The sequence below is a fragment of the Apis mellifera genome, linkage group LG8 (genome assembly GCF_003254395.2).
Source record: "Apis mellifera strain DH4 linkage group LG8, Amel_HAv3.1, whole genome shotgun sequence".
In the NCBI taxonomy this organism is placed as follows: Eukaryota; Metazoa; Arthropoda; class Insecta; order Hymenoptera; family Apidae; genus Apis; species Apis mellifera.
Window position 1 is genome coordinate 7,447,671 of NC_037645.1, and position 15,492 is coordinate 7,463,162.

A 15,492-nucleotide genomic window follows, 5' to 3' on the forward strand; every position below is an offset into this window, starting at 1 on the left:
GAAATATAAACTGAAGATCGGATGAAAGCCGTAACGTGACGCCATTTTGACACGGGTAACGTGACACTGTTGGGTGAGAAAATGGCGGTCGGGCTGTGTATGAAATCAATTCGGAAAACTGGGCCGGTTGTACGAATGATGGAAACAAGAAGCATTGCATATTCATGGGCTGTGCTGCTGCTATGCTGTCTGTCGTTAATCGTGTAATCCTAAATCATCTAATGGCTGCGCCAAACACAATCAACCCCCGATTGCGCGAAACAATAGTGTACAATTGTGAACGTTTATGTTAAAAAGCTTTCATCGTGTCATCGAATGGGGTGGAAAGATAATTAATTTAACGATTTCGAGGGATTCGTTCGTAGATTCCCGATTATAAAGCTCGTAACAGCTTTTTAATGGAAATATCGTACGTGTCAAATATTTTTTCGAAAGTGAGGTTATGTTCGTGCACAAAAGTGGATAATGGATGGATCTCGTTGGTCCAGTGATTAGTAAAAGAGAGTTTTCGACTACTCCCCAGAGATGTAAATTTCTTTTTTTTTTTTTTTAACAAAATTCCATCCTTCATCTCCTATGTTTCAGAGTGCCAAAAGTTGGAACCAAAAGAGGGAATGATTCGTAAAAATTGTGAATAGTTTGTGAAAAATATGTAAAAAATTAGGGAGAAATATAAAAACGAGAACATCTTCAGAAAATTTTTCTTCACTTTGGAAATTGAAAAATTGTAAAAATTTCGAATAAAATTGGAAAAAATCACGAAAAGAATCAAGATCAAACAAGATCTCGTTATTAAACTGCTAGGATGTTTGTTTTAATGATTTATATATGATATTTAATTATATAGAGATCTACAAATTGTATATAAAAAAAAGTACTTGATATTCAAAGTGCAACACGATACTAAATTTCTATTTAGTAAAAATTTCGCATAAATATCCAATCATCCATAAATTTCAATAATTTGAAACTTGGAATCGACCGAAAATTAAAAATTGTAGATCCATCGAAGCTTAACAGTTTAAGGCAATGGCAACGATTAACGAATGAAAAGATAGATTTTCACATCCAAAAACATTGCATTGCAAACGAGACTGGAAAAGAATGATTTATGATGGGGAGAGGAGCAACATGTTGCCAAGCATTCGTACGAGAAAAAGTATGCTCGATTCGTAGGGATACAACTCGAGTGGGATTTGGACGGATGTCGATAACAATCGCGTGCATTCTCGTTTCAAGAATCGTGGACGGCGAAGAGCTCGTGTTGTGCACGGTTATCTAAGGGATCGAATCGGCCATCTTTGAAATCACAAAACGATCCGCTTGTTTCCTCGCTATTTCGATCGACGAACACTTTGCCCCTTGGAGGGAACAACAAACTTCTTTGCCATTCACAAACTCGAAGTATTCTCTCTTTCAAGAATTCTCCTTCGAACGACATTCTCTTTTTATTTTTTAAAACGATCATTGGAATCTTTCCCTTCCGACTTATAATTAAGATACTTCGAATTTGTTCTTAATTCGTAGATTTTAAAAGTCGAGATAGTCGATTAAATATATTTTCGTCTATCGAATTGAATAAAATGTTATTCAATCGGTCGAGGATTAATTTCAGCAACGATTTTACTTTCGATGAAAGTGAAACCTGCTATTATTTAATTAGAGAATTAATTAAAAAATTTTACTACATCGAACCAAAAAAAAAAAAAAATAAATAAAATCCAACTCAATAACGTAAATATGAAATCGAATAACTATTATAATAATTTTTAAAAGGAAAAAAAAATCTCCAGTATTTCCAGTATTTCACGAATATTTTTCAACACGTTTCCGCAACTATCTCGTTGCATTCGGATACTTTCCGTTTCACCGCTCCGTTCGAATCGATGCAACACGACATCCGTCGGAAGCCATCTCTCTTTTCCACCACTCGAGTCGATTTAAGTCGATAATCGGTCGATAAGGAAGTTTCGCGAGCTGTCGAACGCACGCCCGGCCCCACGGAATAAGAAACAAGGGTTAACGTTGTTGCAGGAAGGAAGGAGAGAGAGAGAGAGAGAGAATCTGGCGACGCGCCAGATTCAACAGATGCGAAATGGATGAAATCGGTCGGCAGACCCGCGGAAATTGAGACGAATCGCCTCGATAACGGGCCGGGAACGTTCTAATTGACTAAATTCTAATTGACTGCTCGGAAGAATTGGAAGCTCGATTCGTTTCCCCGCTCGCTTTTCTCTTCGGTGTAAAGTAAGGTTAGGTTTCGTATTTTCGAGCCACGTTCGAACCTCTTTTAATTAATTTCCGCTCGCTCGCTTGAAATTCTTTATTTGACTTTCGATCGGGTGTACCGTGTCGTAATTCGAAATGGATTTACGTTTTATACATATATATGTATATATACACACATATATATATACACGTTTGACCAACTTTGAGGAGTGTTGCGTGCTTTCGAAGGTGCAGCACCGATTAAGTTTGCTAATGAGTTCGTGGGGAGAATTTTATGCGCATACATACGTACGAATAATGTGTAATGGTAAAGGATGATTTTAGTTGTGAAATTAGTAACTAGAATTTCGATGGGATGAAGTTGAAAATTTAACGTAACCTAAACTACGAAAAATATGAATATTCAGCCGTGGAAATAATCTAACCTATATTTATACAAGCTTAAAATAAACCACCTAACCTAAATTCTATGATCGAAAGCAGCAAAGATTTATCGCAATGTCGTTTCACGTTACAAACATAATAACAAACGAGAGATAAGTTTCGAAGATTCAAAGCAAATCTGTTCAAAAATTTGTAATCGAATTCAAGATATTATTATCATTGTGATAACACATTTTCGAGGTTATGTACGCACCCTTTGCCGAGGATATTGTCTCGAGGCACGATCGATGGATGGAATTCGTAAGAGTTGCCTCGCTGAGGACTCTGAGGACACGATTTCGAGATTCAGAGGGACGAAAATATCGCTGGTGGAAGCTCGATCGACGCATTCACGAGCGATTATCCGAATTGTGGTCTGCGGATTGGTGTAGGACACTCGAATATAGGTGGATATCAATTTATACGCATTGTTAGATATCCTAAACATGGTCAGCCGGAGTTATCTATCCACCATCGCCTCGCGTGGAAATTCAATTTTCACCTTTGCCCCTTTGGAATTTCGATAATTTCTCTTATTCTACTTGCGATATATATAATATTGCAATTTCAATTTCCAATTTTTGTTGAAAATTTCAACAATTGTTTGGTTACGTATTCATTCGATTCTCTCCATCGAGAGTTAAAAATTAATTCCTTTAATTATTTTATCTTGAGAAATTTTCATTTTCCTTGAAAAAGGTGATGATTACATAACGTGGAAGAGTTATGAATTTAATAAAATGAAATTACTGGTTAAAGATATGTAAAAAGGAAAAAGAATAGAAGTAATAGAAGAAGAGCAAAAGTCGGTGATAAATCTTGTTGAAATTACAACGAAGAAAGTAGATACGCAAGTATCAAGAAAAAAGAACAAGAATAAAAATATTAATCATTCAGTGTTCGCGTACATTGCTTATAAAAAATCTTATTTAAAAAAATCCCATTTTCGGGAATGGAAGAAAGAGGGAGAGAAAGAAAAAAGAGGAGAGAAACCAGACCGCGATGGTTAATAATAGGAACGCGTGTTGTTCGCGTGTTTGTTTCCTGCTTTAATGTCGCCTGTTTTTTTCGGACGTAGGATGCCATTTTTTCGCGCTTCTGACCCGAGAAAGAAGAGGAGACGGAGGGGGGAGGGACGCCTTGACGAAAGCTTTGTAGAGGAGCATCAAAGGGAGAACGCTTTAACCGCGTCTCGCGCGGCGGAAAGAAGTACTTTCCACTGTGCAAAGTGACGACGCGACGAATAAAAGCCACCTCTTTCCCTTTCTTACGCTTTGTCCACCGTAATTTCTTTCGGCGAAAGGCGACGGGATGCGTTCATTAAGCGAAGTCGAATCTCCTCGATTATCCAAAATTTCGCGGCAACCTCGAAATTCATTTTTGGAATTAAATTCCTCGTTCCGAGTATTGCTCGATCCTTTTTCGAGTATTTTTGGATAATGTTGCATGTTCGATGCTTATTAATTCTCAGATTTATGGACTGACGAAGTTGAATATACTCGGATACTCGTTTACTTGATCTGAATATTCGATTGTCCAGATTCAGGTATTCGAACATTCATTTAAAAGATTCGAAATTCAATTCTGAATATTTCGATATATTCACTCGATCATAAAATACTGAGATACTCATTCAATTTTTGGATACTCGAATACTCAATTCATAATTCTAAATATTCGAATGTTCAAGTACTCGATAAACTCTTACTGTTCGAATACACAGAATCAAGAATATTATAATTCGAATACTACTTGAGATCTGGGTACTCAATTGAGATCCAAATGTTCGAATATTCGTTCATTTAAAAGATTCGAAATTCAATTCAGATTTGAATATTTTTACTCGATCATAAGAACCCCAAATATTGAGATACTCGTCCAAATTTTTGGATACTCGAGTACTTTGAGTATTCAATTCAGATTTAAATATTCGAATGTTCAAATACTCGATAAACTCTTAATCTTCGAATATACAGAATCAAGAATATCATAATTTGAATATTATTTAAGATCTGAATACTCAATTGAAATCCAAGTGTATGAATATTCATTCATTTAAACGATTCGAAATTCAATTCAGAACTGAATATTTCAATATATTCACTCGATCATAAGATCCTCAAATACTGAGATACTTGTTCAATTGAGATTTTTGGATATTCGAATACTTATGGAGTATTCGATTCAAAATTCTAAATATTCGAATATTCAAATACTCGATAAAGTTCGAATACACAGAATCAAGAATATCATAATTTGAATACTACTTGAGATCTGAATATTCAATTGATATCCAAATGTTCAAATATTCGTTCATTTAAAAGATTCGAAATTCAATTCAAATCTGAATATTTCGATATATTTACTCGATCATAAAATATTGAGATACTCGTTCAAAATTTTAGATACTCGAATACTTGTGAAGTATTCGATTCAGAATTCTAAATATTCAAATACTCGATGAGCTCTTATAATTCGAATACACAGTTCGAATCGAGAATATATCGTAATTTGAATACTACTCACTCACTTTAATTACTCGAATAATTACATGTTTGTTTCGAATAAGTAGATACGGATGGTCATAATGTAGAAATAAACCGAAACATTGTTCGTTTTGTCCAGAGATTATAATATAGTGCGCACGTTTCCCCAAGAGGGGAAGATTCTCGATGTAATATTAATACGTGTAAGCCAGGTTGTTGCGCTCTTCTTTCCACGCTCAGTCCTCTCACGATTGTAATAATAAATAACAGGTGTGCCCGTCGCTTATTTCGCTCCCGACGTGTTCTCCATACTGTATTTTTAATTAACAACAACAAACGGGCCAGTTGTTTACCGATTAGCTGGATTAACAACGTCGAGGATCGTGATTCGATTTTAAAACGGGGAATCGCCGCAACGAAACTGTGTTCCCGACGCGTTAACCGTTTCAATCGAAAAGAGAAAGATCGAAAAGAAAAAAAAAAAAAGAAAAAAGAAAATTCATTACTCTTCCAATAAATATTACAACGGTAGAACGATAACAACGCGTAATTTAATGATTCTTCATTTTCAAATTTTCATTATTTAATCCGCTTCCACGTTGTAATATGAAAAAAAAAATATCAGATCGATAATTTCATCCAAATTCCATCCAAGTGTTTCCAATATATATATCAATGGCCAAGCGAATTCGATAATTTAAAATTACCTATTTTCCATCCTTTTTTTTTCAAAAGAAGAGAGAGAGAGAAGGGATAAGCTCATTCGAAATCGTCAAAAGTGTCGACTAATCTCTACTCCTAGAATCCTAGATTGGATAATCCCTGGGCACACGTACAGGATACGTTGGTGGAATACGTTGATGGCGCGTAATTGCAGACAGTGCAGCGAAAGCATCTGGCGAGAGACGAGCCCTCGGTTCAACGAAAACGTATCCGAGCATCGTCGTGGCGCCCCTGCTCGAAATGACAAATGGAATTTCCAGATAGCTCCAGTCGAGAGCCGATTGCAGACGCGATCGAATTATGCAACGGCTCGAAATTATTGGACCGCCTCTCTCCCCATCGGGCAGAGCCACCTGTCGTCCCCGTTATCCGCCATTTCGAATTTCATTCGGCCGCGATCGGCAATCCTCGCCACTTTTCGCCCCTTGTTGTCTCGGAATCGTTCGAGTGATCACGATTATATATATTGAGATTGTTACCTTCGTTCGTTCTATCGAGTATCCACGAAGCCAAAATATAGATATAAAAAAGAAGAAAAAGTATCGATTGATTTGTTTATTTAACGCATATAATGAATACATGAATATACGAGAATTCTCGTTTCATCGTTTCATTCGAAGCATTAATTGGTGGAACGATAAAGATAAACCTGTCTTCATCTCCATCTCTCTTCATTTTTAAATAACTTGATAAATAACTTGATAAATAAGTCTCAATCGACATTTTATATTTATTTTGTCTTCTTTCGTATTTATTTTAGAATCGACTCTTCTATATCATAAAATGTTATTTGAAATTCTTATGATAAAAATAATCGTATCCGAGGATTTTTATTCTTGCGAAGCAGAAATTTCTTGTCATCGATTCAATTACGTATCTACGAATATCCCTCAAAAAACGAGGAACAGAGATTAAAAAAAGGAAATCTTACACGCGAGAGAAGAATTTCTGAAATGGAAATTGGAAAAGAGTATCGGGTTAAAAAAGACGAGGTCGATATAAAATGGGTTCAATCCGTCGATTTATAACTTGGCCATTTCATCTCGACGAACCGTGCACGTGTGTCACACACATTCCCTTTAAACTCCCGTTTAACGAACATCACTGTTTTTTAGGAACCCTTCCACCACATTCCGCCACGTTGAAAATGAATGAGGTTTTAATTGCGGTACTCGGAGCATAAAAGTTTCCTGTTGGGACGTTTACGTGGCGAGGAGGATCGATTACATACCACTCATTTTTTCCCTTAGTTTACGAATTTTCCCGTTTTTGTTTCCCTTCCTTTCTCCGCGCCCGAAGAACCGTAAAATAAAAAAAAAAAGTTTGGGGAAACGGATGGAGGATAACGATTTTCCCAGTGTGGCAGGAAGAATTAGAAGAAAACTGCTAACGGACGCATGGGCGTAACAAAAGAAAAACTGTAGACTCGTCCAAATGTACAAATTGGATGGGAAGGGATGGTGTGGTGGATGGTCGAGTAAATAGGAGGGTTGATTAGAGGAGACCACCCCTCTCTTTAAACCGGCCCACAAAAATTAGGCGAAGTGCCCCTCAGTCTCGTTACGCCCCTGTTTTCGACCCGCGTTACGATCTTGGACTTCCAATTTAAACGGAACTTAACAACGAGCGAGGAAGAAAGGATTGTATGCGGGCTCTCTCTTTTCCGCTTCGTTGTCTCGATTTCGATTTTCGAAAAATTAATATCCAAAAGAAAGAAACGTTCAATTGTCATCCGATGTTTGCCAATTGATTATTATTTATATCCAGATCCCATTTGGATGGACGGTAATAGTTGGTTATATATGGGTTTCACGATTATTACTACCTCGGTTCGATCAATCAGAACGGCGAGTAATAGAGAGGGAGGGGAGGGGAGGGGGTTGGTTAACGCCCGTGTGTGTGTATGTGGTAAATATGCTTTGATGGGACATTAAAATGTATGAGGGTGTTCGGAGCCTCGGTTGAAGTGGGGCGTTTGGCTTTCGGACGCTCTGTAAACAGGGCTATGCTGTAATACATATGTACACCTCGTATACTGCGGAGTATTGCGCGTTCCTGTAGATCAACACGCGGTTCTTCTTCTTTTTTTGGGGGGATTTTGAGAATGTTGGTGGCGGAGGAACGCATGCAGTGTATATTTTGATACGTACGAATGAGTCGAGAATGGATAAATACGGATAGGAAGGATGATGAATGAGAGAGTCTGGATGGCCGAGATGATAGAGTATTTGACTGGTACCCCGAACGACCCGGGTTCGAATCCCCCCGTCCGCCCGGTTGAGACGACGAAATTTTTCACTTGTTATTTTCGAGAGAAAATAATGGATGTGTTTCGTGTATAGCTGAAAAGAAGAAATTTCGATAGAGAAAATTATTCGAAGGGAGAAAGAAAAAGAAAAGCTTCTCTTTATGTGCGTGAAATAAGAAGAAAATGTATACGACTTTTTGAAAAGAAAAGTTAAAAAAAAGAAATTGTGCGTGAATTGGAAAATGGAAGAATTTTACGAAATCGAGAAATTGTTGAAGAAATGAGAAAAATTGAAAGAAACAAGAAAAGAAAAGGGGTATATAGGTGTATTGTGTTTTTGTAAATATCTTACGAAAAAATGAAACTTTCTCGCAAATAATCTTCTACGAGTTTTAAACGTCCTCGCAATTTATCAAGTGAAAAATGGGGATTACTTTGCAATAGCATTTAAGGAAATTGTGTGCAAAAAGTCGAGAGAGAAAGAAAAGGGGGGAAGTTGTTGGATTTCCATAAAGTAAGACGGAAAGTTTTAGTAATACCGGATCTGGGAATGTGAAAAAACGATTCTCGTAGGAGTAGTAGTTGTTGTGCAGGGCCATTAAAGTTCTCTGCCATAATATCATAAAAAATGAAGACGTAGACACACACACACACATACACGTATACACACTAAGGCGTACTCGCTTCGATTCTCTTTATCGGAAGAAGTATCGCGCGACTCCGTAAAGCGATTTCAACGAGATTAAACCGAAAGCTATAGAAAAGAAATAAATATATATACATTCAAGCCACGATAATATTTTCTTTATCAACAGAAATAAACGATATTGCTTTGGATTGAGTTAAACAAAAAAAAAAAAAAGAAAAAGAGGAGAATATTCAAGCCACGATATTTCTATTATTTAAATCCCACGATACATATAAGGGTAATAAACGATTCCAACACAAATTCGAATTCTTGCTGCCCAGCCAACCCTGTTATCCCTATTTCCCCTGATCGTTCGGTCGTAAGGAAGTATACCGTATCTTTTTACGACCCATATCTCACCCTTAGTCGCTCCTATATGGGATTTAAGAGATCTCGTCAGGGGACGATCTGTTATTGCACGTGAAAAGGGAAACAGGGTCCATCGCTTCCCTTTGGAAACATCTTATCAGAGGTTAACGATTCCATCATGATGCCATCTGAATTATTCATAAACTCAAAATGACCATCGTTATTATATCGTTATTACAACATTCGATCCCGATCGAACGAGATATTTTTCCTCTTCCTTCTCTGCTTCACAAACTGCTAATCGGTCACGACCACAGCAGAGAGATAGAGAGAAAGAGAAAAAGAGAACCACGGCAAACTTTGCGGTTTCGACACGACGAAAAGACCCCCGAGGATCGTGTCCGCGTTAAGCGATTCTGTTCAAACCGCGGATCGATCATCGAACTTTTGTCTCTCAAACCTTACTTACTCACTACTACTTCCACCTTCCAATAAATTCTCTCTCTCTCTCACACATTTTGTGAATTTCTTCTCGAGAAAGAAAAAAAAAGAAAAGAAATGGAATATACTCGCAACACGGACATGGAAATGGAGCTATCCCCGGCTAAAAAGGGGATGGAAGAAATTTCCTGATCCCTTTCCCCTCACCCTTCCAAGTTTCTTATCGGGGGTAAACTAGTTTCTCCTCGAGTAAACGCACTTTATGTTACTTGGAGCGGAAGTTCGAAGGGAAACCCGGCCGTTGGGCTTTTCCCAGGGAAGGTGGGGAGCGCGTGGGTGGATGGGGACGGTTATCGCGCTTGGGGGAGGACGGATAGAGTAGTAGCCGGATGGGACGACACAGAGGAGGAGAGGAGGAGGAGGAGGCTGGCAAAAAGTTGATCCACGACGGCATGTTTTCACGGCACGGCGAGAGCCGGGACCGATAACGAATCGCCTATCCGGGGGGGAGGGAAAAGAGGGGGGTCGATAGCTGTGTGCAGCTTACCCTACATACCTCGACCGTCATGTTTTAATCAAGCAATCAATAAATTCTCGGGCCGGTTCTCACGGCGCTATAAAGCGCGGAAGTCGCTCGCAGCGACGTTAAACGATTAATCGCCTCGCCTTTGACCCGGCTTCCGGCTTCCCAAACGATATATAGTTCCTCTCTCTCTCTCTCTCTCTCTTTTTCTCGTGTCCAGGTGTCTGTTTGATTTCGTATCGGCCAAGGATTGGAAAGATGTTAAAGATGCTGCTACGCGTTTCTTTTGTATTCTTTTTTTTTTTTCATTTATTAGAGCGAATAGGGAGAGGAAGGGAAATGATTGTTTCGAAATATGAAGGAAGATATTTTTCATTTGAAATTATTTCGCAGAGTTGTATTCATAGTTGGAATAGTAATAATAAGTTTGTTAAGATGAAATTCAAATTCATTCAAATTCGTGAGATTAAAATTAGATTAGAACGATTTTTTGAAAAATTGTATCTTTATTGAAAATTTTCGAGAAGAAAGTTTGGAGAGTCGAGTCAATTTTTTTTTTTCTCTCGCTGTGAAAGATGAATGAAATGAAATCGACGGATCTCCATCGTTCCATATTTTGAAGAGGACTCTCGAAATCGCTCCAATTATCCAAAAAATTCTCAAACTCTCAATCAATTCTTCTCCATCAATTAACTATCAGTTGTGAAAACAAGTTATTCCTCCTTTCTTTCCACGGTCGTAACTTCCAAATTACTTCACCTTTACGTTCGTGGCGCCATCTGGAAGAGCGTTCTTTCGTTTCTTAAAAAGAATCGCTCCGACAATTTCCCGTGCAACAATTTCAAACGACATGGCGCGTCGTTCTGCTTACTTTTCTCGTTCCAAGCTTAGGAAATCGAAACTTGCTCAAACAGTTTTGCGCACCGCTGGCGAAAAGTCGTAACCAAATATTTAAACTTTAATTTCATAGACAACGATCGTAAGAAGCTTTGTAATATTTATCCTGAAACCGAAACAATCTTAAATAATCGAATTTAGAAAAAAGGGAAAAGAAGCAAAGAATCCAATAAATAGTCCCCTCGAATCTTTCATTAAAAAAAAAGAATATAGGACGTAAAAAGAAACGACTTCTCTCGATTCTGACAAGAAACAATCAATTAACAACAAATTTCTCTAAATACCAGCGCGTGCCGAATTCGCAAAGGTCGATTCTCAGATCGATGATATAATACGCGACGGAGTAGACGGGGTTGAGGAGGGGGCCTTCCATTATCGGGAACGACGGTTGTAAGTTGATGCGGCGTGGGTGTATATACCGGGTGTATCGATCGTATGAGTCACGTTTTGCATAATTAATCCTCCGTTTCCTCCCTCGGAGTCCAGCCGGCGACTCGTCACGTGCTTCGAAAACTTGGGGAAAGACAAGGGGGAAAGAAAAAGGAAGTCGAAGAAACGGGGGCGAGGAGTGGAGAAAGTTGGGTTAGGCAAAGAAAGAAAGAGAGAGAGAGAGTTTTATGGACGACTACGTTCACGCACGGACACGTGTTCAGCACGATGACATTTCCGCGATTTTCCAGGAAGTGGAAACTGCCTACCTGCGCTCGAGAAAAGTCGGACGGGGACCGCTTTTCTTTCTTTCTTTTTTTTTCTTTATCGAGGATGGGAAAAGTTCGATTGACGCCTCTTTGGAGAAGAAGTGTGGACTGTTTCGATGAATTAGTTCAATCATTACTTCGAGCTAGATTTTGGATTGGGTATCGCTCAATTCCACTTTGGACTTTGGATTAATAAAAGAATCGAGTGGAAATAACTCGTCGTTTGCCTCGTTCTTCATCTAATTTAAACTCGCTTGGAAGAAAGAAAGAAAGGAAGAAAAAAATATAGGATAGCATCGTCAGTTTTAGACGGAAGCCTCTCAAGTTAAAAAGAGTTGAAGAGACACGCGAAGAGTTTAAAGTTTCGAGGAATTAGTTCCTCTCTCTCTCTCTTTCTGCACAGAGACGATATCGAAATGGAAGCGAACCGAGAGGGCAAAATGAGAAGTGTCAAGCCCTTACGTTGGTAAATGGAGAAAACGGCCTCGGGCTGATTGGAAAATCCATTACTCGAGGGACGAGGCGGGGCGATTATCGGGTCGCGGAAATTCGCCAAAGAGACCCCTTGATTGGGGGGCCAAAAGAGGAGGAGGAGGAGGAGGAGGAGGAGTTGGAAAAATAAGGGAGGGACACGTAAGGGACATTATCGTCGGCACGCAACGTTGGCCAATTATTCTCCCTTCGCTTAGGCAAAGCAACAAGTTTCACGTGAACGGAATCCTATTCGGCTCCGTGACCCACTCGAGCGTTCCCTCCTCCTCCCCCCCCGATCAAAGCTTTCCATCCCTCTCTCTCTCTCTCTCTCTTTGTTTCTGTCTGTAACTCTATCTCTACACCTTCGTTTTCGTTCTCTCTCATATTTTCTGGAAGAATGAATTCAAGAATCCTCGGATTCTTCGTTGTTGTGGAAAAATGTTTATTTTGTTCGTTATCGTGTTGATAAACTTTTCCTCGAAAGTAAGAGCTCGATGAGAATTATTGAATTTCGCGAAATTGTCGATAATATCACGAATATAATCGAGATGAGAAAGAATGAATTCAAGAATCCTCGGATTCTTCGTTGTTGTGGAAAAATGTTTATTATATTCGTTATCGTGTTGATAAACTTTTCCTCGAAAGTACGCTTTTCGATGAGAATTATTAAATTTCGCGAAATTGTCGATAATATCACGAATATAATCGAGATATAAAAACATCGGTTGATGAGAAATTATGGTTGGAAAATTATGGAAAATTATTACAGCCGCGTTAAGGGAGAGGCAGAAAGTCGGTTAGAAGGATTAACGAGGCAGGATGGTTATCGCGTGGTATGATGGGTGGTGTGTGCCAGGCGGGGAATTTAGGCTGAACACGTAATGACGCCCGATAATGGCGACGTTGCAACGAGGGAGCACTGTGTTGATTATCGTCGTCGTTGTTGGGTATCAGGAAACCGAGCATCGCGAGCTTTTCATTCCCCTTTTCACGCGTGCACAAAAATTGGAATGACGGACGGATGGGGACAGGAGTTGACAGGAGCAGCGATTGAAAAAGGGAAAAAATTGAAAAATAGAAATTTTAGAACGGAGAACGATGAAAGTATCGTCGAATGAAAATTTAATCAAGAGATGAAATCGATCTCTCGTCGAGTTAAGCGACGATTTTTCGTCTGAAAATTTTCCCTTTTTAATTCAAAATTTCGCCCCATTCTCGACGCCCGTTAACTGATAAAAAGGGAAACTATCCATTTCGTAAGAATTTTAAAACAACGATTAAAATTAATAATACAAATTTCTATCTACGTCGAAACAAATTTTTCCCTTTCTTTTCTACTATCGAATCCAATGATCCATCCATGAAATTAACATTCAAATAAGTGAGAAGGAAGAAGAGAAATCGAAAGGAATTTTTAGCTCGTTCGGTTTAAATATTTCACTCGGCACGATATTGAACGATTTAACAACGCACGGAAGAGGAGACGTCATCCGCGTCGAGATAATCGGCGTCTTGACTCGATAAGGCGGTGAAGACACTTATCCACTAATCTCGCGGCAATTTCGTTGATGGCTGCCAATTGGCGGCCATGCTTGAACGACGTCGAACGGGTAGATTCGCGATTGTTTGCTACGCCGCCGCATCTTCCCATCATCCTCGTTCCAGACGTGTTCCTGTTTGTCGGCTGCTCGGCCTTGAGCCCCCTCCCCCTCCTCTCCTCTCTTTCTATTAAACGCTGAATCAGACTTAAACGCGGAGAGCCTCTTCGTTATTTTATCCCCGGAAAACAACCGGTCGGAACGATGTTCAACTCGATCTAATTGCCTCTCAAGTTGGATCAGAGTTTACGAATATCTTAAATTTAATTTAATTCGATCGAGCGACTCGAGTCATCTTGCACACGTTTCTGAAGAGAATTTTTAAAAATTTTTATGATTCGAAAGAGAACTTATTATTAACAATATCAGGTTAAAATCCTTTAATTTTAATACCAGGTAGGTATTAATTAAAATTTTAATCATCATGGTCTAATTTCCATCCTCTAACTCTCTCCCCAAACTCTGAATTAACAACGTGTAAATTAATTTGTAACAGGTTCAAATTAAACTTTCGAAATGATAGTCGAACAAAATTTGAAAAAATCCCTTGGAAATTGACAAGAAACCGAGTTTGGCCCAGTTTTCGAACTCGGCGATCACGATGATCTCTTTCGAAACCGTGCACGATCGATCGGCCGAGCGCATCGTTTCCCTCCCCGTCGTTCGTGACTTTTTATCGCGGGGTGTCGTCTGGTGGAACTTGGCCAACGTATCGATTCAACGCTCGGCTCTCCCCAACTTTCCTCGAGCAAACTTCTTATATTCCCTTTCCATTCCCTTTCTTCTTCTTCTTCTTCTTCTTCTTCTTCTTCCTCTTCTCTAGTTTTATACGCGAGAAATTTATACGTGGCGCGAGATTTATCTCGGCTGGGAAAATTTACCGGGCAATTCTCATTGAAATCTCCTCTCGATTCGTGAAAATCTCGATAACCGAGCTTAATAGCGAATGAGTGTGTTTGTTTTCGATGTTACGTCGAAGAGAATTTCAAATCCTTTATCTTTTCGAATCTATACGTGGCATATATTCGTGGAAATAGTGTTGTCTCATTTCGAAGATGAAGAAACGTAAACACGAATGAAGCATGGATCGATCGAGAGATTTGTAATATTGAATCGAGGATGTGGCAATACTTGAAAAGTGCGACGGGAAAAATTAGGGAATACACGATGTTTTCGTTTTAGAATCGATTACAAGATTTGAAAAATTACTTCTTCTATTGATTTCACTTAGTGTATTCGAGGATTATAATTAAATAATTGTAAATCTGATCGATGGAAAATATAGTTTCTATCTATTAGATAGAAATTTCTATTCTATTTTTTAGATATTTCTATCTATCTTTATAATTTTTTTTCGAAAATATCTAATTATACATGCAAATAAATTTGTTCAACACACAGAATGGTTCGAATAATTCTCTTCCATACATGAATGAAAAGAGAAGGAGGAGGAGAGAGACAGGGAACACGATGAAAATCATGCTCTTCGTTTTAGAATCAATTACAAAATTTCAAAAATTTCTTCTATTAATTTCACTTATTGTATTCGAGGATTATAGTTAAATAATTGTAAATCTGATCGATAGAAAGTGATTACACACGCAAATAAAGGAATAAATTTGTTCAACACGAGTACTTCGAATAATTCTCTTCCATATATGAATGAAGAGAGGAGGAGAGAGACAAAGAACACGATGAAAATCATGCTCTTCGTTTTAGAATCAATTATAAAATTTCAAAAATTATTTCTATTTA

The 15,492-nt window shown here is 38.5% G+C and overlaps 1 protein-coding gene across 1 annotated transcript in view; it reads left to right on the forward strand.

Annotated features, from left to right (window-relative positions):
• AChE-2 (acetylcholinesterase 2) overlaps nt 1-15,492 on the forward strand; it is a gene marked incomplete in the record, with an annotated part of 134,894 nt that overhangs the window by 20,728 nt on the left and 98,674 nt on the right. The window contains 4 exon segments of the mRNA NM_001040230.1: nt 10,818-10,826; nt 10,829-10,835; nt 10,837-10,839; nt 13,234-13,239. Coding sequence (NP_001035320.1) covers nt 10,818-10,826; nt 10,829-10,835; nt 10,837-10,839; nt 13,234-13,239 — 25 coding nt within the window.